General features: G+C 34.8%; 1 protein-coding gene across 2 annotated transcripts in view; it reads left to right on the forward strand.

Moving 5' to 3' along the window:
• Nucleotides 1-1620: 1620 nt before the first annotated feature.
• Nucleotides 1621-27770, forward strand: part of LOC149530343 (RNA-binding (RRM/RBD/RNP motifs) family protein) — a 34328-nt gene continuing 8178 nt past the window's right edge. Inside the window, exons 1-2 of one of the 2 annotated variants that reach the window (XM_089811388.1) lie at nt 1621-1818; nt 17642-17664. In XM_089811388.1, coding sequence (XP_089667514.1) covers nt 1816-1818; nt 17642-17664 — 26 coding nt within the window. In that variant the 5' untranslated portion in view covers nt 1621-1815. The remainder of the gene's footprint in view (nt 1819-17641; nt 17665-27770) is intronic. The other variant, XM_089811389.1, reaches the window with a different exon arrangement.

Raw genomic sequence — 27770 nt, forward strand, 5'->3', positions numbered from 1 at the left:
ATTTTCTTCGCAAGAATATATTTTTTTCACTATAAAAACTTTAATAAATATTCATTAAAACCTTAGCTCAATACATTAAATTTGTATGGTTATTGGAGAACTAAAGTTGTTGTCTTAACCTAGACATTAAACCAATAAACCCTACAAAAAAACACAACAAAGCCCTATCTTAAAATAAGGATACCTTAAATAAGTCAAGAACCTGAAACAAAACCTTAGTCAATAAAGGAACATGACATACTAACCCAAACAAGAAACAAAATATGAAACCAAACAACAAAAAAAATAGGACCATAACCAAAGGCATGAAACGAAACCCTTCCTAGAATTGGTAGAATTTTTATTCAATCAAGAACCCCAAGAAACAATGAAACACACACACACACACACACACACACACACACACACACACACACACACACACACACACACACACACACACACACACACACACACACACACACACACACACACACACGTGCACGCATGTTGAACCTTTGATTATAAGCACCGGGGAATCAGTAGCTTTGATTCACTTTGGGTGTCCTATATAAATGTGTGCAAATGAGCACAAAAAACTCATTTATATAGGCATTAGGGTTGGGTGACACAAGAAAAACATCACTCAATTAGGGCTAAAAGGTGGTTAATAGCCTATTGGGGTATCAAACATTAGTGGATTGGGCATATATGTTACCATGACACCTACCAACCTCTGAAATCATGATCTCATATATAAGTACCATGACATCCTTGAAACTCTAACGATCAAAATGCTAAAAAATAGACACAAAAGCAAGAAAAGGAGAAAGGGTTTGTTTGAGAATTGGGCATTGACAATTTATACTATCATCACAAATCCTTGAAAGCCCTGGTACTATAAAAGCTTAAAAAAAAAAAGGAAAGAAAATAAAAATGAAGATAATTTATGAAAAAAGAAAACCAAAAGAGGGGGGTCCCTACTAGGTCAACCAATCAAGAGGGGTCTAAGTTGTGACACACAATAATGATCTTCCACACCTCTTAGACAAGGGGACACATACCAATAGTTATTTTGATTAACTTAGTGCATTGCATATTGTTAATGATATGTCAAATTTCAACAATTTTTTGGATTGTCTCCATATGCGACTTAATTGCTTGTAACCATTGTTTTGGTTTCTAGGTAGTAACTATACATATTATGAGATAAAAAGTAGCCATTTCAAAGTGTCACCCAAACACCCACTTAAAGATGCTCAATACAATATACTACAATCACCTTATAAATTGCCAATACTTATACACAAACATTTTCAATATCATAAATAGACAAAAGTACTACTAACATATAAAAAATTATTTATTAACAAATTTTTTAGAGATCAGTAAACAATCGAAGCCTATATTTTTTATGTGTTAAGTGAATTCGAACAAAGACCTCCGAGATGAGAGGCTCACAAATTACCTTTGTGTTGTAGACTTTTGCCTCATTAACAAACCTTTTATATCTTTTCATTTTTAATCTCTTTCTTGTTAGTCCCTGCAAACAAAGATTTCATAATTGAAAGTGCATTTGCTATTGAATTTTTGCAAATGTCGTCTTCATGGTGTAAATTGGGGGTTTAGGTTGAAGTTTCCAAGCCAGTTATTTTGGGTTTCCAACAAATTAATTTTCTGAGGGGAATTCTTCAAATTTGAAGGGCGCGTGTTCTGCCGATTTTGTTTCAGAAAGTCATTTAATCCGCGAACATAATTTCTTTACTCGCTTGAATATCTTCTTTCCAGAAAGAAAATTGTTCTGGGCAGGGATTTAGCTGGTTCGCAACTGGGGATATGGTATGTATGAATTACTATCTGCATTCGAATCATGGAATTCCAGTAGAACCCTAGTTGAAACCAAATATTGTAAAAAATTATATCTTTAATCCTGAATCGTTTGTTAAGTGAGGGGATAGCCCGTATATAATTTACGCTTTATCCTCCCACCGGTTGAATACGCGTATGTTTGAACCCGTTGAATAAAGCCTTAAGTTTCTTGATCTCCCCCATGACCTTTTTTTTCTGGTTGAAGTAATTTCCAACTTATCACGTGTTTGCATTGCTTGCGATCTTTGTAAATTGGAATAAATATGTCTAAGCTTTCTTTTGTAAACGAGCACTCAACTGGATAATTTTTTGGAGGCTTGGCTTCTTCTTCTTCTTTGGTTGTTGCAGTTAATTTTATTTTCTCATATGGGCATACTTGGACTACAGATATTTAGGGTTAGGTTTCCTAGATCCACGCAATACTGAATTGAGCCAGTCGGATGAGCCACATCAGTACCAAATAATAAAAGCATCTTAACACGATAGAAACCAACAAGCCCGAGTCCAGCTGCAATTAGGCACTCTATATACATACTTAGTGGAGCGATGAGGCTTTGGTCTCAGGGAGGATACATACGTCAGTACCTGAATCTTTTCCAGCCTTTTCCATATAGGTTCCTCTTTCGAATCAGTCTTGCCATGAGTCTGCCTTGATCTATCCGAGTCTCGCTTTCTCTTTCCTGGCTTCTCTCTTCTGCTGCTTACAAGAGCTCTCTGAGATAGCATGAGAGGTTTTTGCGATTCCTCTGACTTTGATAACCCAACCGGTGCATGCAAACTCTAGAGGTATAAAATTGATTTCGAGCCATGACCAGCTGAATATAATGCCGACAGCTGAATTCTTCTCCAACTCTCTTCACGTGTCCTAGCATTGCAGGAAACTCTAAAATTCCTGATCATGTCCAATCCTGCATAGCAATTAGTTTTTGTCCTGGGCTTGCATCTGTAGCACAGGTGACACAAACTATCCTTTCATCTGAAGTGGTTCGGGAAATTTGTTTTCATTTACCAATCTCCCTTCCCCCAAAGTTTCATTTTCAGGAGAGGAAAACTGAAAAAAGGAAAAGATCCTTACTTTCATTCTCAGCACCAAGTAAACCTGTATCTGTTGCATAAAAACCCCACACGGGGATTAGCTTTTAGCCATGGCCTTCATCTGCTTTGTAGGTGATACAAGTTATTCTCTTGAGTTGGAGTAGTGATGGATGGGTGACTTCAAGAAGGTCCAATGTTTTACCGTTGTGAGCATCACCTAGATGTAATGAGTTTTAAGTGTTTCATTGATTCTCATGAGAGATGTTTTCTTGGGAACTACTGATACTCGTGAAATATAAGTTAATGAGTTTGACTCGAAAACGACACAGTTTAATCTTGATGATAATATCACAATTTGGCTTGCTGTGGAAAATATATCCTGCTTATCACAAATTTTCCTTGCCATCTGGAGTGGGCCTGAAGAAATTTCTTTCTTTTATAAGTTCCTCCAAGTTCCATTTCCAAATGAAAAGACTTAAAAAATGAAACATATTCTACGTAGCACCAATTAAAACTGAATTTGCGCACACAAAATGCAAAAAGAATAAAGTCAAATGCGAATCATTTTGAATTTTTTTTAATAATGAGCTTGGAAAGAGAGATTCATTGCCAATGTACGATGGTTTATATGCACCAAAAGTGAACTTTTAGATGTCTTGAGAAATTATGTAGAACACCGCCACATTAGAAGAGATGCATTTCATCGCTTGATTTATATCTCAAGTTGTTTTTAAATTTAGATAGAGCTTATACCAGTTGTTGATATGCTTCATTTAATATTAATATATTGTAGCACAAATTTAATAGGTGTCGTTACATATTCACATCCAGGGTTTTAAATAATCTGTGTTTGTCATTAATAGAAGATTACAACTCTGCCATAGGTAATCTATTTACATTTATATTAATAGTCTCTTAATAATGTATTTGATTAATCATTATATTTGATGTTGGAAATGTTACTAAGGTGATGCAACCTTGCGATCCTCTTCCTTGAAGGGTTATACGTGGCTAATTAGTCCTACCCACTATGGATTGTTTAGATCTCATGATTCAAATATTTTCACTTACCTATAGATGTTTGATTACATTGTTTCCGTGAGGATGACCATTACTTGGTTAGAGTTTACTCTATCCTTAACGAAACCATATTTGGGTAGAATTTATTCTATCCTTGATGTGACCTTGTTTCTACTTTCCCAAATCCAAACATTTCTAAGGAAATGCATTAAATTATCAGCTTCACATGATCCTGATAATTTCCTTTGATGATTCATGAGAACACTTTAAATAATTTCACATCTTTAATAAATTACATTGCAGTTTATTGATCATTTGTTGAATACTGGTATTGAGATTTTTGAGTTATTGTCTTTTTTTGTTCAATATATATTAAAAATTTTCTTTAACGAATTGCCAACGAATTGCCTTTCTTCTTTATTCTCCTACAATGCCATGCCACCATAGGATTAATCTCTACCATAAACCTCAACTCTGACATGTGATACATACGAGAGACTGTCTTTATTTGTTGTTAATAATAAAAATATCTCCTTCAATAATACATTTTATTTTCGTAACACTATAGCTTTTTAGTAATTGTGCTCATATAGCAATATCCCCTAAGACAATATATGTAATAATCTTTGAAACTTTGCAGTAAATCACATTTTATATTCTCATCCCCACAGCTGCTTTTTATACTCCGAAAATTTGCTGATTTCTGCATTTATTGGTCAAATCCTAATCTTGGATTATGTTCACCAAAAAATTACTTTATAATATTTGAAAAAAATGTGATTTTGATTCAATTTTTTTTTGCGAAATTTCATTAAAAATATACAGGATAGTCAGGGTGACAGGGCCTTATCATTTTTTATGGCAATTTTTTCTCAACCTCTAATTCACTAACCATAGCTTGATTTTTTCTCTATCTCTAACCTTAATCTAGTGTTTACCTTATTAAATCCAAATAAAATGTTTTTTTTTTTTAACATAGGTTTATTGAGTTATTCTTGAGATGGCTTTTAAAGATTTTTGCTGCTATACCATAAACTACATGTCGTATGACCCATTCCTCTTGTTTGAATATGTCAATGCTAATAACAATGTCCACAAGGTTGTATTAATCCTTGTAAAGGTGCAGTGATCTGCATTGTTTCTTTTCCCATAGGAAGGGGTGACCCACACCACCAACAACACATATCAAGGGTGAATAAGTTAACTTACCTTGCCAACTATCAAAGTATTTATAAAACAAGAGCTAACATGTATCTCCATAAGAGATAAACCTATAACATAAATTGCATGAAAGAACCAATAAATTATCCCTAGAGTTGTCCTTTGGAAACAAGTTTGCCATAATAAATCATGATAATTCACATGCCTGAGGGCGACTCTCACAAGGGAGCTGTAGTTGCATAGTTGGAGGTAGATTAGTTGTTCTGAGGATTCTAGCGCTGATCCTCACCTAAATGATAGTGAAGTTTACAAACTTAACCTCCAATAGATCCCTATTTGCTGGCCCACTTTTGATAAACAATGTGTGTGGGGATTGGTTGGGGGGCAATGTTCACCTACAAGAAGACCCTAAGAAGTTTTTAGTCCTACCAATTTAGTGCCTCTTAACTCTTTAATGGGGATTATTTCTGTACAACTATTATTATAAATATTTATTATTAAATTTTGATGATAATTAGACTTTAAAAGCTCTAAGAATTATAGCCTATTATTCCCTAGTTCTCTTTTGAAACATTGCTTATATATTATATCTTTGAGAATTATTATTTTGAGAGGCATAACTATAATGACAAGTAAGGTAGTCGTGTAATGGAGTGATTTTTTTTGACAAAATATCGCAAAATTTATACCCCATTTGCGTATCAATCTTTATTGTGCTTAGTTGTGGATGGTGATAATTCAAGCTCTATGCATACAATCTTATTCTTATAAAAAAATCTTGAAAGATAAAATTGTAAAAAGATGTAATATTCCCCTTTTTAAAATGAAATTTAATAATAAATAATAACGTAAAAATAAAAAATAAATATAATATTACAAAAATTTAAAGAAGTTTTAATAAATGGTCAAATGCCATGACACAAAGAGTTTTAACTACTTAAAACATAAGATATACAATACTTGGACTCTTGTTCCTAAACTCAAGGATAAAAATGTAATTGGTACAAAGTGGGTATTCAGAAACAAATAAAAGAGAGATCATTTCATTTGAGGAGGAAAACCATGGTCATATTCAATCAATTGAGTGTAGAACATTATATGACTTTGCAAGTAATTTAACTAATGTTTTTAACTTTTAAGAGTATTAATGCTATAAGAAAAGGGTCATTATCATTTAAAGAAATTTGTATAACTTATATCATTTAAAAAGAAGTATAGATCAAATACTCATAGAAGAATGAAAACAAAATAGGCATTCCAAAACAACTAAAGAAAGTTTATATGTAAAAACTGCAAAAAAAACCAATAACTTGAATAATAAGTCCCTTTTGCAAATTTTCTTTAATGATCTTCTTGACAATAAATGGGTTGTTAAACATGTATAAGGATAGGAAACCAATCACTTCGAAATTTTCATTGTTTAGTTTTCAATTGTATTTGTGCAACAGCAAACATGAAAGAAAGTTCATGAAGGATGAATGATGAATTTGATTTACATTCACAATTAGGGAAATCACTTTTCTTTTTCTTTTTCTTTGTCTTTAAAATACTTTGAAATTCTTTATTTAAAAAAGTCTCTGGTAAGCTTTTGAACATGACCAGTGACATTGGCACATAGGTCCCCCAAGTCCATGTGAAACGCTTTTGAATTGAAGCTATGAATCTGTAGCTACAAATGGGGGACCTCATTCCGTTAGTTCAAAGTTGAGGCCCAAACCTGCGAGCACATTAGATCACTGAAGGCATAAGCATCTAATGATAGTGGCCTAGCAAGGGTTTGAACCTAGGTGGGAAAAACGACACTATCACTTAACTAACACACTAAGTTTGAAGTTCATGTTTTAGAGTTGGGAGGCATTTTTGGGTTTACAAAATAGAATTTATAAATAGAGAAAATGAAAAATCTCAATTGGTTCATTGCAACAAGAATAGGAAGTGGCAAAATTCAGTACAGATTTGCTTAGGGTTCATCCCATATGAGTCCACAAACTTTTGAGAAACCTTGGCCAAATCCCTCGTCAAATGAAAAACCTAGATCCATATTTGGGCCGGATTGAACCCAGACTTGTAGGTCCATGGGGCCAAATTGGTAAAATATCATTATGCAAATAAATATCAGTTTTTTCGAACATCTTAAAACGTTAATTATTTAAAACAATATTTTCTACTTAAAAACAGCTTTATAAATACCTAAACAGTAAGAAAAACAATGTAGAACCCAAAAACAAAACATATAATAATTTTCAGACCTTATGTTAATTTGCGAAACACATTGATTATTAAATTTGAAAACACAAAAACAACATTTAAGAACCAAGTTACCAATCCTAATTTTGATTCATATTTGGATTTGTAATGAGTATGCAGATTTGGCAATTTTTTTGCTTGGATTCCTATTCCATGTGTATGTGTGTGTATTTTAAATCAATGTGAATTTTAACCCAATGATGAATGAACATTTATGAATCTATGATGTATATGCCAATTTATAACTATTTAATTATCAACACACACACACACACACACACACACACGTTCCCTTGAGTTTCCGGGATGGGGAAGACAGAGGACAGCAGGACAGGTTTTTGGGACACCAATATTTTTGCTGATTTTGGGGATGGGAGGGGATGGCAAATGGGGTATAGGGAAATTTTAAAATATACACTGAAATTTGCAAATATACATGTCATTCATATGAAACTAAGCACAAATTATGTCATTTAAATTTTAAACATTATTACCAAAGAATAATGTACACACACACATATATATATAACAGTTATTCCAAAAATAATAAATATATATTTATTAATATTTTAATTTTCAAAGAATAATATGAATACGTTCTACTAATGAATTAAATTATGACAAATACCCTTACAACTATCAGTTGCATACTCAACTGATGGGTTTTCTCCTATCAAAGATACAAAGTTCATGCTTTCCTCTGATGAACATTTGTTATGTTTGTCATATCAGAAGGTTGGGTAACTCACTGACTGAGCTTGCGAATTTGGGGATTCAACCTTAGAGGGGTTGATTTTAATGCCATTCTACTTTTCTAAATGCACATCATGTTGTTTCCTAGATTAATGTGGATTTTACCCAGCTACTCTACGAAGCAAAACTAACCCCCTCTTTCATCTTTAAGAATGGTCTCTTTATGGTTTTTGAAAACTATGTTGTTTTCTACTTATGCTGCTCACACTGAACAAAAATCATATGGTGGGACACTGGATTGATGTTTTCAGCTAACAAAGTTATACAGAATGGGCAGGGCAATTGCATTGATGTCTACTTCAATGGTACCACTTAGTTTTTGCAGAAAGTAATTGGCTTATCAGTCTATATTTCTATGTTTCTGGTGTGCTACTCTAAGTGAACTGGCAACATTTTATGGCCTATTTGGAATTTCTGCCTCTGAATTATAAAATCATTTTTCTGCTTTTGCTTTCCTCTGATCTACTTACTGGGGATTTACAGAGGTTTGTAGCAGAAGAAATGCATAAAGTGCTTCCTTATGCTGTTAATAGTTTTGACTTGTAGCGAGTATGCATGGGATGGGTATTATCCATTATATGTTATGGATTTAACTGAATCAGTGGTCAAATTCATAACGGACATGAATGTGACCGAAATCTGTTTGGGCCTCACTTTCATGGAGGACTTGTCTACAATAAATTTCATGTTTTAATGTTTATTTTTTTTTGTTTTGACTTGCAAAACATTTGGGATGGACGACTGCCTCTGGGATGGTCGAGAGGCGTTTGTGACATCCCCCACTGTCTTGGGGACGACCATATGTCCCCAATTTTTTCCTTCCCTGTCCCCACTTCTCTGGGATGTCTCTTGCCAAATCTTGGATTTTGGGGACGGCCGGGGATGTCCCATACCTGCCCCCCATCCTGAGGATGTCCCCATTTTCAAAACTTGGCCTATTTGGGCAGGGAACATATACGTGTGTGTGTGTGTGTAAAGTTTTAAACTAAACTTGAAGGAACATCTATGAATCTATGTATGATGTATATATAAGTTTATAAGTTTGTAATTATACATGTTCATTCATCATTGGTTCCAAACTTCAAACATGTTATATAATAATAATAATAATAATAAGTTAAATGACTAAATGAAAATCTATAATTGCCAATAAACTTACAAATAAAATATCTCATATATCACATTCATAATTAAAATTAGAGTTTTCATTGTGTCTTTTGGGTTTCAAATTTATAAAATAGGGCATGTGGGGTCAATTTTAGAGTACCCACAGCAATGGGTCTCTGCTGGATTTTGTGGGGTCCTTCCTAGACTTATTCCGAGCAGAATTGGATTAGAATGAGACCTAGATTTGATTCCGTACTAGAATGCAGACCGAAGTAGAAGATTTTGGTAACTAAGTTTAATAATGAAAATGCAAAAAACAACCATTAACAACGAATCATTAAATTCTTAATGCCAAAGAAGGATTGAATGGAGTTGTGTACTCTTACTTGGAAGGCTTGATGAATGCTTCTAATGGTTGGTTTATGAAGATGGTCTTCCTTGTCCTTTAGGTATTGTTCTTATTGAGTGCAAGGACAAAGCGTTGATGGTGATTTAGTTGAGGGTGGGTTGTACGCTTATGGTTTTTTTCATTGTTTGGACGTGGGTGGGGCCTTTTGACACTTTAGGCTTAGTGAACTAGATATTTAAAAACATGTTTCTAAAAAAATCTTTATTGCTGCCTAAGCCATAGGGGCTTGCTAGGCCTCGAGGATGGTTGCCAACCTTTTAGTAGTTCCTAGCCCATCTTAGAGGTGTTAGAGTGTAATATCACCAATTGGATATTGTCCCCAAATTTGTTAGAACACAAGACAAAAATCTCAACAAGAGACTTGCATGCATATCATTTCAATTCACTCAACAAAATACAAATATCACGTTGAAAGTATATATATATTATGAAAATAATATTGCTTTTCAATCCGTGAGCAAGACAATAACAATATCCAATTTTATACACATAAACTATAGTTTGATTGGGTAATAAGAAACAAAGATTTAAGCACATGTAAGATACTTGTGTGATATCCCCAGCGGACAATGGGTTTTCATCCAATGCCTCCAAGCTCGAGTGATTTCGTCTTTAAAGATGCTGAAAGCTAAAGCCTTCCAAAACTCTCCAAGAGAGGAAATAAATCTAATAAGATAAAGCAAGTATGCTGAAATGAGCTCCTCTTTCTTCTTTTAAGCACAACTCGGTGATTGTTCACATTTCGTACTTTGTTTCTTGATTTCCTTGAAAAAAATCCCTTTTCCCACAAAGAAAACAAAGTGGTCATTTAATAATAAGGTGACATTAATAATATGAACTTATATTTTAAAGCCACTTTATTAATAAACCATTCAAATCTTGTGGCATTAAAATTATTGAACAGATGAACTCAGATAAACATGAGTGATAGTTGGTTGGAAAGGTCTCGACATGATGCTCCTAGTCCAACATTGAAATGCCAAGAATGTTGAGCTTGTTGACTTACTATAAATAGTACCAGGAAACCCCACTGAAATAGTTTGGGTTGTCCAGAAACGAGAACTAGCTAGACCTAAACTCAAGGTGATCTCTAAGAAATCGCGGTTAGCCCATGAGACCAAGGCAAAACATGCTAACAATGCATCAAAACTTACTGGCCTGGGAAAGGGGACATTAGAATCCTCTCTTCCTAGATATTGCTTGCACTCAAGCAATTTGCATCTGTTTGCTGAAACCAAATGCTTAGATCCCATATTTGCCTTAAGATTGAGGCTTTGACCATTTGCTTTGTTATATTGGTATACACATTTCAAATCCTAGTGAAGCAACTCAACATGAACCAATGTGCCAATCAACTGAATGCTAGAACCCCAAATTATCTCACACACATACTCAGTCAAAACAATGTGCCATGCACTACTATAATAAGAGAATATTTTCTCCATCCAATTGAGAACGTGACTCAAGTTGTTACTACATACTCCTCTGATATCAAGTTGTGGCGAGAGCTCATTCATATGCTAACCTTCATCAAGAAAGGAGTGCGATAAATCACTCTTTCCAGCCTCTTGATACATAACCACCAATGGAAATGCTCTATTAGGATCCCAAGTGAAGACTTGCATGATGTCCTTGATATCACCAACTCTTGTAATATTTGCTCCAATGAAGATAATAATACCTACCAAACTGACATAATAAGTAGGCCATTAGTTGGAAATGGTGAAGTAATCTAGTAGTAGGCGTCGTAAGAGTGAACATCTTGGTAGAGAGCAACTTGAGAAGCCAACATGTCTCACCTACCTCAATTGTGCAAGGACATACATCATACCAACTATCCAATTCCCATGCACAAAGGTAATCTATCAATACCCAAACAAGTCCTAGAAAATCATTAGACCTTTGCTGCTCATCTTTGACCTCATCTTCACCATGCTAGAAGCAGAGAAGCCAATCAGTGTAACCCACCTAAACTACAATTCTAATTCTATCAATACTTTGGTCTCAAAGCAAACGACATTCGTATCCATTCACTATGAGGAGATACAAATTGTTGAAGGTATCTGCAAGCACACAGTTGTATCCAAGCTTTGCTAGACTCCCACGGATGTGTTGACTCTGCAAGTAATCACACTTGTAGCAACTAATACCATAATCACCTTGTAATCCAACATTTGCATGAGGCCTTTGTGACATAGAAGTAACCAACCCTTTTGGATACATATCAATATGATGGAAAATTAATTGATGTCTTTGCAAGTAATCTCCCATAACCACTTGAGTCGGAAACAAGCAGCCTCTTGTCCCATCTTTTGAAGATGGCAGACCTCCATCCCACTATGGATATACAATCTCTGAACCAATATACACCTGCACCTTATCAAGTACTTAACGTGTGGATTAAAAGAAAAATGATGAGCACCCCTCATTTTATAGTTGCGATAAATATCCCAACTTCAGACAATGGCTCATCGCTTAGTACAATCTGCCTACTGAATGTAGATGAATCATGCTCATCCTGATCAACTCTCGTGCTATCATCACCAACGACCTCCTCAATTTCACATTTGAATGTTGAGCTAAAGTAGAGCGTGCTAAATATAATTTCTGATTAAGCTCAACAATCTGTTTTTCCACTTCATGAAATGTCACTAAGGTAGCCTCTAGGGTGTCCTTAGTATTTGAGAGCTTGCAAGTAAGAGTGTCTACTTCTTTCTTCCTTAATGCCTCAAAATAAATCTTTACATGATTGAAAAGATGATCGCCATCTAAAAGATGCAAATAATCTATTTTCATTATTTTCGCCCCTTCCTTAAACACCTGCAAATGTGAGAACTCCTCTTTGAGTCCTTTTTGTCTTCTCTCTAATTGTTCTCTCCAAAAATACTTTTGAACCATCCCACATATATATTATCAAGATGTGACAAAGTTGGAACAATTTTATCTGCAGTAACTTTAAATTGATTCTCCAAAATATGTGAACTAGCAAGCCTGTTAGAGAAATTAGATACATACAACTATATGAGGTAGGGGAGCGCATCTCATCATACATATCAATTTCATAAATGTCATCTTCCATGTCCCAATTTGTATAGGAAATAGGGACAACACTATGGTCAAGATCAAATCCATCACAAGAAGAATTCACACCATATGTATGGACCATTGAACCTGAACCAAAATAAGCATCAATACTCACATAAGATGGGGAATCATCATCAGTGGCTCATTGGTCAATTTTCTCACATGGGGGGTGTCAACATGCTCATCAAGAGCACTAGTGTAAGCTTCCTGTAAGATACTTCTACCTCCAAACCCTATCACTAAACCTTTTCAATCATTAACATTTTTCTCATGATAATGTGAAAACTGCAAATCACTGGTAGGTGGTTGTTCTTCTTTTCCAAGACCATGTGTAACCTGTGTAGTACATTTCTCTTCATTGCTTTCCATATCTTGTTTGAAATTTTGTCCACCTGTAAACTGATTTTTGACTGCTGAAATCTTCTCACACAAATTCTTCCTCCCATCTTTTGCAAGAAGATCCTAAGCCAACTCAAACTACTGCTTCTTTGCCATCAAAGTCTTGTGTTGTAGCTTTGGATGAGAATCCATGTAATCAATGAAAGGTAAATCTTTCTTAACCTATGGAGGAAGTTTGTTATACTCGTTGTACATGTCAAGTATTTTTGTTCTTTCGCGGGGTTGTGAATTTTGGGCTAACTGCAGCTGTATCTTAACAAGATTTTTCCTGACTTATTCCAAATCATGTGTCTTTCCCATAGCTAGATACTACTAGTTCCTTCCCCCAACTTATGAGGATAGCTGCTCTTTAAAAATTTAGAGGTCTGATGTGCTGGGACTTTCAATAACATTGTTCAGATCTGACTGTATCTTTTTTCAAAACCTAAAACCGAACTGTCAAAGCCTGTTGTGCTGAACGTTTTCGTCCATGCTATTAAATGAGACCAATGTTTAGTTTTTGCAGTCTTAAATTTCCTCAAAGAGCTAGAAACCTAATAAAGAAACCTGCTCTGTTTGATTGATATTGTGTATCCCTGAATATCTCAGAAGCTCTAATGTCAAGTCCTTATGTCATCCAAGCTTACGAAATTGCAGACACATTTTCCTGAAGTTGCATGCAATATGATCATCCAACTAAACTTTGAACCCGATAAGTTTTGCAGAGATCCTTCAATTATGACAATAATGACAAGATAGAAACTCTAGAATGAATTAAGACATGTGCAAGGATGGCGGCACCTGTAGTTTGCTCATGCTTACAACCGAATATATCGCTGAAGAATCACTGAATAAATTGAAGATTCCAAGAACAGAAATTCTGCTCCTCACGTAGGTACCACTAATCTCTGTACTACCTGCTCGATATGCCAGAGATCCTATAACTTATGCCAATATTGTTTGAGTATTGACCTGATAGCATTAATGATCCTCGGCACTATTGCAACAGAACAGCTGTATAGAATATGAATCCCACAGCAGCAGCTCAAATACCCATTCAAATTCTATGCATAGCTTAAATGAACAACTGGTCTAGTATTGTATTCATAAAGGCTTCCAACAAGAGATGGGAAAATAAAAATCTGTGACTTCTAAGAAGGTAAATCCCACTGCACATGGTTGCCAATGTATATATGGACTATGCCAAAGGTAATAACCACCACGATGATCCTGACCAAACTTTTCTGTATGTATGGACTGTGCCTAAGGTAATAACCACCATGATGATCCTGACCAAACTTTTCTATTTCTCTTTGAACACCCAAACTCCTGGAAAACTCTGTGCTAATGCTTGGTGAAACTATGGCAGCTGCTGAAGATTAAATGATAATGCCAATACTAATATTTGAAGTCTCCTGTCAGGAGGTATGTCTTGGGAAGAACCGCAACAATCCCCACTTCAAGGAATGGATACTCAAATAGAACAAGGTGCCGTTTTCATTATCCGAGAATGAGAATTGCTGAAGACTGCCCTGCTTGAAAGAAATTGCTGATAATGATTTCAGTCACCCTCATACAGTGGAGGCAGTAGCTGGCCACAACCTTAGAGTGATATATTGACTGGTGCATAGAAAGGTTTCTCGCATTCAACATTCAGCTAGAGCAACCTTCAATTTAATAATGGATTGCAATAACACAGTGATCACTTCATCCGAGTGAAGTAATGGCATATAAAGAATGCCCTCACCATTTTCTGAAGTTGCTGAAAGATATAAAAAACAGCCCTCCAAATTATGAATATTAAACCATCACTCCAAAGCTCTGACGAAGATCAGTAATCTTCAAATACTTCAAATTACAAACTTGCCACAGTATTATACTGTATGCCTGGGCCATGCAATGAATCCCTTCGATTTGTTTCATTAAAATAATAAAACATCAAACAAGTGAGGGATTAATTTATGCAGCCCATAATTATTGGGTAAAATAATTCTTAGCAGCAAGGTTCAAATGGATAAAAATTGCTTAGATACCATTTTCGGCATTCAAATTTTGAGATATAAATATTTGACACAGAGCTCGGAAAAACTTCCAATATTTCTTTCAAAGCCAATCAGGGCAAATATGCTTCCATGAAATATATAATGTTTCTCATTAGTGCCTCTTTAAATATTTTGAGTTTATTTCTTGAGAATAAAAACTTTGGGCCCAAGAATTATTTTAATTCTCCTTTTTTTTTTTTCAAATAATGGATTCCTTAATTTTTAGTATTCATCCTTTTCCACGATAATTACATTTGGCGAAGATTTATTTTTACCAAACCTTTGAAAGATTACAATATTAATCAGGACCCACCAGAAATATTATAATACTTCATAAACAAGGGTTGCAACACCAAAGGCAATACGATTCAACTTTGGCTTACGACAAATTAAGCTTCATAAAAAACTACATCAGACAAGAATAAAATACTCAGAATTTAATAACCTTATTTTCCCTTAATATTTTGAATGCAATATTCTCAGCCAACACAATGATAATTCTAATAACAGAACAAATAAAATTGTCTTTGACAAAACCTCACAAAGTGGCAAGAAAACCAACTCTGATACCACTGTAATATCCCCAACCAAATTGTTTCTTCAAATTTCTCAAAACACAATACGCAAATCTTAACAACAGATTTGCATGCAAATGATTTCCAATTCATTCAACAAAATACCAATATCTCGCTGAAAATATATTTAATCTAAAAATAATATTACTTTTCAATCCCTTAGTAGAACAATATTAATATCTATTTTTAAACACAAAAACTACAGTCAGATTGAGTAATAAGAAACAAAGCTTCAAGCACAAGTGAGATACCCGTGTGATATCTCCAGCAGACAATGGGTTTCCAGTCACTGTCAACAAACTCGAGTGTTTCCGTCCTCAAAACTGAAGCTTTCCAGATCTCTTCAAGAGAGAAAAGAAATCCAATTACATAAACCAAGTATGCTGAAATAAGCTCATCTTTCTTCTTTTAAGCACAACTCGGATAGGCTGTATGGAAAGGGGATCTACTGGGGCCCAAACTCAATCCAATCCTTGCGAAATCCTGATAGACCATGGGACCAAGGCAAAACAAGCTAACAACACATCAAAATTTACTGGCCTAGGAAATGGGACATAGAGCATCCCTTTGACATTATTAATAGGATGGACATTTAGGAAACACCCCTATGTTTGTAAGGTGTCCTGAAATTGCCCTCGCTTTGTTAGGGGTGGCATGGAGGTGTTTTTTCGGTAACTTTAGGACAGGGGGGAATGTGTCCTCATAGAACTATATTGTTTTTAGCTATGGAGAACTTCCACACAAATCTATTTTCTCATTGATAATCACTCATTAACAATAATAATATTAAAAACTGCAATTATTGAGTAGCACATTGAAAGCCATGCTTATTGTTGTTTATTGTTTATAGAGCACGCCAAATCACAAATGGTGTAGAATGACATACAAACTTGTCGACACACAAATTGGACTAATTAATACTTTATAATTAAATAGTGTAGTCAACCTAAATAGTCTAGTCAACCCTCTGAAACACAATTTAATAAATACAATAATGATATTGTTTTTAGCTATGGAGAACTTCCACACAAATCTATTTTCTCATTGATAATCACTTTGTCCTTTGTCTCCTGCAATGTCCTAGGAAATGGGATGTTACATAGAGCATCCCTTTGACATTCCTAATAGGATGGACATTTAGGAAACATCCATCCCTTGACATTCCTAATAGGATGGACATTTAGGAAACATCCCCTATGTTTGTAAAGTGCCCTGAAATTGACCTCACTTTGTTAGGGGTGGCGTGGAGGTGTTTTCTGTAACCTTGGGACAGGGGGGAATGTGTCCTCATAGAACTATATGGTTTTTAGCTTTGGAGAATGTCCACACAAATCTATTTTTTCACTGATAATCACTTTGTCCTTTATCTCCTGCAATTTTCATTATATTTTTTTATTGCGAAAACTGAGAAGCTCTCTCATTGCTGCAGGGGATAATGCAAAACCAAGCTTTGCCACTACCTCACTTCCTCAATTTGAATACGTAAAACTTGACAGTTCTTAGCCAAAAAAAGCAACTGTAATGAATGTATATTAATGGAGAAGGAAATTCCAGAGTAATATGCAAAAATCGATCTGAATGTCTGTATCAATTTGTTGTTTACTTGCACTAATTGCAGCAGAAGTGGCCATTGTTTTCTGATTATTTTGAAATTTAATGAATATTTGTTGAGAGCACAAAAAAATGTTGTTCTTTGTTTACAAACTAATGCTAAATATTTGTTTGAGTACGCTTTCTTGCTTTGTCTGTCCTTTGTTGTATAGTATTGTTTTTCGTCACCTTCCTGTTTTCATTGGTAAGTATTACAAGCTTTCATGATTGCATTGCTGTTGTTAATCATGGCTTACATGGATTAGGTACCTTTTGAAAAGGAACATTAAAAAAAATATCATTTTGGTTGACAAGATTTTTGCCATAGTCAAAAACCACAAGGAAAAACTTAAAAATGTGTTCTAATTTTAATATATGTTTTTTTTTTGCAGGCAGATTATTCACCCCGAAGAAGGTATGCTGCCATATTAGATTTGAACCTTAGTTGAATATCTAAAATACGAGGGCATTTAAACATAGCTTAGTTATGAGAGTTGAATAACTAAATTAAGAAGCCATAACAACAATTTAAGATGACTTATATTAGTTATGATTGTTTGTGGTTAATTACAATGTCCACCCTTTAACATGAGCAAAAGACTCACTTCTGTCAAAATTTTTTTTTTTGATTAATAATGGCCCGGTTCTGAGATGAACATGGGGCTCGAGTAGTTAATTACAATGTCCACCCGTTAACATGAGCAAAAGATTCACTCAACTTCTGTCAAATTGATAATGGCCCCGTTCTGAGATGAACATGGGGCTTGAGTAGATTCAAACCCAAAACTTCCCAGATGAGAGGGTTACAACTTACAGGTGCGCTGCAGAATGTTCCCTCCTTTTGTTTTTGTTTTAATGAATATAACTTTATTGACATTTAATGGTTTGTCTGTAGCTATAAGAAACAACCATCAAATATAACCAAACAACATTGGGCTTGCCTAGATGATAATGCAAAACAAATATGTGAGATGCGGCAGGTTTCATTAGGACTCAACTGATGTGATAACTGAAAGGCTATGGTGGAAAGAGGAGGAATAAGAAATAGATCTCAAGTATTTAACGCTGAGATGGAAATCCACCTGGGTACCATCATTCATTTGGGCTTCCAAAGTGGTCTGGTTAGGAAAGAGAACATTGAAAGGAATTTAAGGGAACACCTTATGTACCAAATTATTGACTAAATAAGGTCATTTATATATTTTCAGTTTATAAAGTGACTTTAGCCAGAGCCTAAGTTATGTTCCTCACGCATTTTGTTTCCTTCAAGGACTAAATTAAAAATAGAATTTAATTAGGTTTAAAATGGGGTTTTGGATTTTCAAATTGATGATCATCATATCTCATTCAATGTATGAGATTTATGCTCACATTTGGATTAGGGCAGCACCTCAATAATCTCATAGAGAAGAAATTTTCTTAGAGGAGTCTCATTTTGATATTGCAAGAAGAGAAGAGTAGAGGCAAGTCTTGACCTTTTCCTCTCCCCACCTACCATTGGCAATTAGGGCCCAAAAATCCAGGGCTTTTATTGATTTCACTCTTTCAGAGTCAAATTCTTTTCATGTTTTTGTTCAGGTCTGTACATTTAGTTCTATTCTGTTCCTGTATAAAATGTTGAAATTAGTAGTTTCTTGGTTCAAAAGAGGGCAGAAAACTTTATGTTTGTTTGTGTATGGAGGTTTGATGAGGCAAAAGTTAAAACTCTGGTTTTCATATCCTTACTGATTTTGAATTTAATGTAATAACATAGAGCTTTATTTTTAAAAGCAAATTCATTCTTTAAAATATATTTCACATATTAGCCACCATCCCATATCCTTATTAAAATTTGGGGTCTGATGGGTTGCAAGTCCGTTAAGGCCCCTTAAGGGCTTGCAACGCTGTAGGGGCTACCTTTTGCCCTTTTAAAAAACAATATAATTTTTTTTCTAAAATAAGACTTGGAAACACAAAAGAAAGAGTTTTCTTGCCTGTGCTGCTCTGTTAGACTTACATATACAAAAAAAGCTTGGAACCCCTTTCTTTCCTCTTTTGAACTTGCAACCATGAACACAAACACAAAAATGTGTTGAAATTTTAACATATATAATGAATAGCTAAGTTATTGGTTCAACTCCAGAAGTGGATGTTATTAGAGTTTTATAGTATTTCTTTAATGGCCATCTTAATTTTTCTTTAGTGCATTAGGTAGTTTCTATTTCCGTCTTCAGTTAACAATTGTTTCTTTTAGAAACACTGTCTTTGTAAAATCTATATGAGGAGCTTTCATCTCGTTTGTTTATTACAACTACAACAACATCGATTTACCATAACATGGTATCACAGCAGGTCAATGGGATTTCATAAAATTTGGTGGATTTGTTAAGAAAAATTCGAGCCTCTCTTGATCTGGATTTTTTTCTAGAAATATGATTTTCAGTTTTTAGAAATAAAAATTGTTCGTCTTTGAGGATTTTTGCTGGGATTCGCAAGCTTGGTTAAGGGTTTTGATCTTGCGATTTCTTGGTTGCAGCAAAAATCTATAATTTTTGAGGGTTGCATGTACTTGCATTTGCTTGTATGTTGCTTGCATGTGCTGGTTTACCATGCAAAGAGTCATGTTTTACGAACCTCAAAAATTTCTGATGGGTTTTCATAAATTTTCCCATAAAAAATTTCTAATAAGTTTCTATAAATTTTCTCTTAAAATTTTCTGATTAATTCCTAATGTTGTGTGGGATTCCTTTGTGGGTTTATATTTTTTTCCTTCAAAATTATCTGGTGGGTTTTACCTTTTTTCCTAAAAACAAATTTTCACCTCCAAAATCATGTTAGGTTTTGATCAAGTTTTCACCTAAAAAATTGTATTGTGTTTTCTTCAAATTTTCTCCTAAAAAAATCACAGCTTTTTGCAGTTTGTTTTGGGGCATCATGCTCATTTGCTAAGTTTGGAGGCCTTGCCGATTTTGTCCCAACATCATGCTAGCTGTTCTTAGTGTTTATCTTTGTCTCCAGGGGAGAGCTACTTTGTTATTCAACATCAAGTTGGATATTTTGTGATGATTTCTAGTCCAGATGTTTTTCTGATTCTGGGAGGGCTAGTAGCAGACTTATCTCGGGGGTAGAGTCAGTGGAAGGCCTCTTGTCTCTTGTTGTAGAGCATTTTGAAGAAGGGGCAACCTTTTCTGTTTTGATTTTTTGGATACATTTTGGCTTCTTGGTCATTAACATTTTGCAGAGCCAAGGAGGGTCTCAACAATGACAAAATGTTTTGAAGAATTTGTGACCAAAAGACAGTAGTTAGACAATGACCATTAAGGGAGGGTACTAGAATTTTATAATGTTTCTTTTATGGTCATCTTAGTTTTTAGTTCATTAGGTAGCTTATATTTCCGACTTTAGTTCGTGATTGTTTCTTCTAGAAACATTGTCTTTGTAAATCTATATAAGGAGCTTTCATCTCCTTGGTTTAATACATCTACAACACCATCAATTTACCATAATAGATGTAGGTATGAGAACTCAGTACATGGATACATGAAAACTTTATTTGGGGATTTTGGGCACATTTAGGTATATATATGTTTATTTGGGGGGTTTTGGGTGTGCTTGGGTGTGTGTGTGTATAGATATGTATATATGTATATATGCATAGTATACAAAATTAAATCATTTGATAGTATGATACTTCATCATTGGTCAATGCCAAATGCTAAAGGTAAATACTAAATCATAAATACCAATTGATAGTTCACAAATTATCAAATAAACCATGTCATATATGTCTATGTTCATGATTCCAATGAAAATAACAAAATCATTATAATTAAAAAATATAGTTCAGGATTCATCAATTGTCAAAAGGGTTATAAGACAATTATCTAATGGATTTTCATCTTCAGTTTTGCAAGTTCAAGGTCATTTGAGCCCAAAGAGGTTCCACTTGCACTCGATGCACCAAGTGTATGGATGTAATTATCATCATAAGCTGTAGTTCTTCTAGGAAGATCCTCAATTGGTAATGTATATGATAAAAGACACAAGTTGGAATGAATATAAACCAAGTCTTCACCTTTTTTGGAACCCAACTGAATACTTGTCATTGAGTGGATAAAGGAGTACACACTTCAATTCCATTCAGAGGCAAAATTACTTTTAATGTGGATAGTTTACACAAATTACAAAAAAATAAAATGTAAGTAAATTAAAGAATGTCAAGTACTAAATTTTAGAATTGTTAAGAGTTTTAGGTGACTCTACAACACCCCCAGGATCAAATGAAAGACCAAGATAACTTCCACAAGAGAATGGCAAGACAATTGCATGAAGATGCAAGAATGCTATTATTGATAATGGACTTGATTGACATCCAATGGATTGATTTGAAATGTACATAAGAATGGCAAGACAATTGCATGAAGATGCAAGAATGCTATTATTGATAATGGACTTGATTGACATCCAATGGATTGATTTGAAATGTGCATAATAGGCCTCCTTATATAGGAGAGGTGATAAGAGACAATGATAAGGAGAAGATAAGCTATTAACCACACAAGGTAGAATCACATGTCCACCAAAGGTGGATCATCCTCCATTATGCAATGAAGTATGTGCAATGATGAGGATGATAATGTGATAAGTGCACTAAAGGTGGAATGAGATAACAACTATGACCACCCAGAGTGGAATTCTCCTACACCATGTGTTTAATTGAGGTGCAAACTCCTAAGTGTCTCAATCACAAACTACTATGCAATGCATTATCCTAAGTAAGCTTAAGTAAGTGTAATTAGTGAATATTTAATCACACCAACACCCCCCCTTAAGTGCAACTTAGGGGAATGCACTTAAACTCACAATGCAAGATGGGTCCCGACTACAAGGCCAGTTTAGGTACCCATGTACAATATGCAAAGCAATACATGAAATGTAATCTCTCATAAAGTGGAGAAAGAGAGAAAACCCTCTCCTAAAAAAGAGAGATGAAAACAAGATGTATGGATGGATGGAGTACTCAAGACCCCCCAAAAATTGCATACATTATGTATATACAAAGAATGATCCCCCCATAGGAAGGAAATAAGGAGACATGATATCCCCCCCATAATGAAGAAGCTCCGATGTATATGAAGAGTACTTGCAAGAAAAATATAATTCAATGCCTACAAGAAACATGTCTCTCCTTAGGAAGAGATAAATACATCAAAAGATGAAGAAGCCACTCCATCTAAAAAGTGGGGAAGGAAGGTGGTCTCCATGTATGCATCTTTGAAGACTGAATAGGTGTATCCAAGCTCAAAGATTCTGTCACACCATCAAGCTGACCTATGAGATGTGAAAAATCAAGAGAACATAGAGTTGAGAAATCCAATCTCCAAAGAAGATGAAGAAGTATCTCGAAGAGAAACCCCCTCAAATGTATTAACCAAATCTGCATTATGAGACTCATCTGAAAGAGCATCCAGAAATTCATCCCACACTGCAAGATCTGAAGCATAAAGATCATCCTGCTGAATAGTAGAACTCATGTCTAAAGAAGCAGGAGGTGGAGGAGTAGGAAGTTCAACACTTGTCTCAAGAACAAAATGATTCAAGTCTCTAGTGTTTTCCTCGCATGAATTATTCACCCTTGATAAAGGGTTAGGTATATAATGAATATCATCATCATTATCAACAAAATGTGCAAAAGAATACAAGCATGATGTATGATCAACAACTCCCATAGATATGACATCTCTAGTCTCCATGTCCCTAATATAGACATAATCAGGATTGAACTCAACAATTTTGCCTTGTGCCCCATGAGTAATTTGGTAAATGGAAAGAAGATTAGTGGTCAAAGATGGTACACAAAGAACATCATTAAATGTACCCTCTCCCATAGGAATAGAATCTTTCCCACAAACTTTCATGTATGTATTATTACCCATCAATATAGGTGGAGAAGTACAAGGTTCAATAGAAGAAAACATATCCATAGAAGATGTGATATGATGTGATGCCCCTGAATCAAGAAGCCATTTACCTTGATTAGGATGTATGGAAGCAATGAGTGCTTGTCCTTTGCCTTTGAATGATGATGTAGATGTAGCAACTGCCTGATATTGAGAAGAAGGAGAAGACACTGATGAGGGCAACTGGATATTTGTTCTTTTGAAGAATGTGAGTAAGCTCATCAATCTTCTTATGGAAACATTTATGCCCATCATGTCCTAGCTTTTTGCAATAAGCACATTTATCTCACTTTCTTCTAGAGTTTTCCTTTCTCGAAGAGGACTTGGATTCAATATTGTGTTGTGCAGGAGAGTCATCACCTTTTTCATGTTGCTTAGGATCCTTGTGTTGTTTGTCTCCCTTTCCTTTGGGAGCCATTGGAGAGGAGTCATTTGCAACCAGTGCTTGATATTTGGAAGGCTTCAATTGACTCATGTGTGCTAACTTTGCTTATTCCCTTGTGAGATGAGTTGGAAATTCATCAAGAGAAGGCATTTTGTATACACTACCAAGAGCATCCATAGTAGCATAGAATGTGGAAACAAAGATTGGATATTCAGGACCTAGCTTGGAAAGAATTGATAATATCAATTGCTCATCATCTTTAGTAATGCCACAATTAGAAAGCTTCAATCTAATGGAATTTAACTTAGAGAAAGTCTTGAATATTGTCAAAATCACATGGACTTAGACCTATAAGCTCATTCTCAATTTGAATTTTCTTATTCTATCAAGTTTACTAAAGATTCCTTCCAATGTAGTCTAGGCATCATGAGGATGTGTGCCAGATGCAATATGATATAACAAATCATTGGAGATCGTAGATTTAAGAGAGCCAAGTGCTTTATCCCTTCTATCAAACCATTTCCTTCTTTCTGCAACACCTGTAGCTAGTTCTAGATTCTGTCCAAGAATCATTCTAGACAATCCAATACTCATCAATTGATTAAAAACCGCTTGTTTCCATTCATGATAGTTATATGGAATGAGTAATGGAACTTTTGAAAAATCCACAATGACCCCAAAGAATGACTGAAATCAACTGATAATTCCTTCAAATTATTGATTCAATTAAAAAAATTGAAATCCAAGTATTCATCAAGTGCAAAATATAACCAAAAAGACTTATTTCTGAAAGTGATATGTCCACTCCAAATCACTGAAATCTGATTACAGATCTGGAAAGTAGAGGAAAATTCATGCACTTAAAAAAAAAATTGCATCTAAAAATGTTACCGGATGTGACCAAATAGATCCTTGAAAGTTGTGGAAAACGGGATTTGCGATTTTCAAGAAAAAATTTAGAGACAGATCCAAAATCACCTACACCACTGTGTAGATTGTGAAATTTTACCTCAAAATAAAAAAAATTGCTCAGAAAAGAGTCCGTATGAGGGAGATATCGCCATTTGAAAATTGCCTTAGAATTTTTTTTTTTGAATCGCCGTCGCCACATCTTCAAAAATCAAATGGCTCTAGATTTGGCCTCAAATGTTCGATTTGGATGAAACAAAATTAGATTTAGGAGTTTTTGGACCTCCTCTATATGATGCCAACCGTTGATTTACACCAACAAGCTCCAATTTTTGCCTGCAATAGAAGGTCACAAAATAGGACTCTCTGAAATCTCCTCCAAATTGTGTTGTCCAAATTGCCAAATGCTGCACCAACAATAACTCAAGCCAAGATTGCACTTCTTGAGAAGAGGTCTTCACACTATGAGAGCTATGAGGTAATGTTAGAGTTTTAGGTGACTTTACAACACCCCTAGCATCAAATGAAAGACTAAGATAACTTCCACAAGAGAATGACAAGACAATTGCATGAAGATGCAAGAATGCTATTATTGATAATGGACTTGATTGACATCCAATGGATTGATTTGAAATGTACATAATAGGCCTCTTTGTATAGGAGAGGTGGCAAGAGACAATGATAAGGAGAAGATAAGCTATCACCCACACAAGGTGGAATCACATGTCCACCAAAGGTGGATCATCCTTCATTATGCAATGAAGTATGTGCGATGATGAGGATGATAATGTGGTAAGTGCACTAAAGGTGGAATGAGATAACAACTATGACCACCCAGAGTGGAATTCTTCTACACCATGTGTTTAATTGAGGTGCAAACTCCTAAGTGTCTCAATCACAAACTCCTAAGTGTCTCAATCACAAACTACTATCCAATGCATTATCCTGAGTAAGCTTAAGTAAGTGTAATTAGTGAATATTTAATTACACCAACAAGAATAAATGTGGTATAAAAACAAAAAAAGCTTAATTGTGAAAGGATCTTGATTGCATGAGGTTGGAGGTAACCAAATTTTAGACCACGGACGTTCCACCATGTGATAACTTTCATGGTGTATTGATCATTGATATCTGTTGGAGTATGACTTCTTGAGGTAAACATGCTGAATTCTTACCTCACTTGTTTCTCCACTTATTTTTCTTGGAAGAGTCTACTAAATGCCTATGTGTACCCATTACCAACTTCATCATCTCTATATGGTGCTAATCTCCTTGGTATAGAAAGTACTTTTTCCTATAGTACCTTGAAGATATCACATATGTAAGGAGGTGCAATGGGGTAATGATTCTTTTCCCCACAAGGATGAATAATTGATTCCATCTTATTGCATAAGTTTTCACATTCCATGGGATCATCTTTATGTTTTTGTATTGCCAATTTTACTTTCTTTACCATTGTGTCCATGCCTTTATAGACATTCCACAAACAAGGTGCATATCAACAAATTGGAGCATGGTTATGATAGGCTTAGTGAATTCCAATACACATTCCACATTAATCCACCGATTGTCATCCAAGGCCAATGACTTGACTTTTTGGGCTATCTTTGAATTTGAAGCATTCATACTTTCCATTGGTCGTGTTGGTTCCCAAAACCACAGATGGAGACCGTACGAGTCTTGCCAACTCAATGCTGGGATTCCAACTGGTTATGGCCAACTTGACAGGACTGACGAATCTGATCCAAGTCCTCTGCACTTTTGGCTCTGCTAAGGTGGGTGTGCCTACTTCCAAACCAATCTCTTAGTCCTGGGGATTTTATACTAGATAATCCAATATCAAATGCAATCAAATACTCTTCTAAATGGCAAGAGATTAAGATGACTCTTGACTGCACCACTTAAAATATTTTAAATTGCTGAAAATGTATTTACATCAATTACTTATAAATGCTTTAGGTAAAATGTGCTTTAAACACCAACATTCTGAAATTTAGATAAATAGAATTACTTGGAAATAAAGATGCTTAAAATGATAATGGTAAGTGAATGGATTAATTCTTTGAGAGGAAAAGTAAAAAGCAATTGCCAAAATTCAGGTTATGAATCAGATGAAACACAACATAAAGAATGTAGAAATCAGTGCCTTATTTATGAGGGCAATAGAGTCAATATTATATAAGTTTTTACCATATGCATTTATGTTATCAACAATTCAATCATCGAAATGTAAAACATCAAATATGTATGCAATCCTAAATTAATCCAGATTGAATTTTAACTCCTACGGTAGGGAGACAAACTGGACAAAGATATGGAAACAGATTAATATTTCTCTATATCTCTGATGTTCTAATTTAAGACACTATAACTAACCTCTATTACGATCAGATATTTGAATTACTCACAAGATTATAAATGAAAAGGAGAGTTATTAATACTTTGATTCCTTTGCTTTATATAAATAAAAAACATATAATGCTTACCGATCATGCCAGAATGATAATATCATTTGAAACTCTCATATCTGAAAATCACTCGTCTGTTTTCCTTTTCTAAATTGCATGTATATCTGCCCTTTAAAAGAATGAAGAATAGTTTTCTAACTTCAACCTGTTTGTTTTTGGGAATTGTGTTCATCTATATAAAATGTTTTTATTGAATTGTGCTGTGTGTCACTCTGTTATGTTCTGGCACTCTTATTTATATATGATCCAAAGTATGTGTAATTATACCTCAGCTAACACACCTCCTCATAAAGGTTAACTGATCCTTTGTAATAATCAGAAGATAATAATTTGTTATGGTCAATATCTTATAAGTAAGATGATGAACGAATTGTGTTAATGCATTGCAACTTATTCATAATCCAATTTCCCAATAATTTTTAAAGCATGATTGAGCTTCAAAGAGGATAGATATGCATCAGGTGCTGCTTTGTTTGTCAATCTTCTCAGAGGATTTCGATATCACAACTGCTTATCAACGAGTTTTACCGTCATCTATTCCTATAACTTCTGTGAAATTACTTTCGAGCCTATCACCGTCTTCCAGTGTATCTGCGATGGAAGGCTTCTGAAGATTGTGTGTTGTCATTTACATACTCCATTCATATTATATCCATTGGTATGTTGTTAACTCCATCACCGCGGTCTGAGACATGGTTCCCGGGAAAGCTTTGTGACCTGAACAGGTGACATGACATATCAAAGCCCAAAATACAGTTGAAATCAAAAGAAGATGGTGCCGGGAGTTCTTTCTGACATTCCTTGATAATAAATGGATGTG

The sequence above is a fragment of the Cupressus sempervirens genome, chromosome 11, assembly GCF_028749045.1.
Source record: "Cupressus sempervirens isolate cs-2001-9-10 chromosome 11, ASM2874904v1, whole genome shotgun sequence".
In the NCBI taxonomy this organism is placed as follows: Eukaryota; Viridiplantae; Streptophyta; class Pinopsida; order Cupressales; family Cupressaceae; genus Cupressus; species Cupressus sempervirens.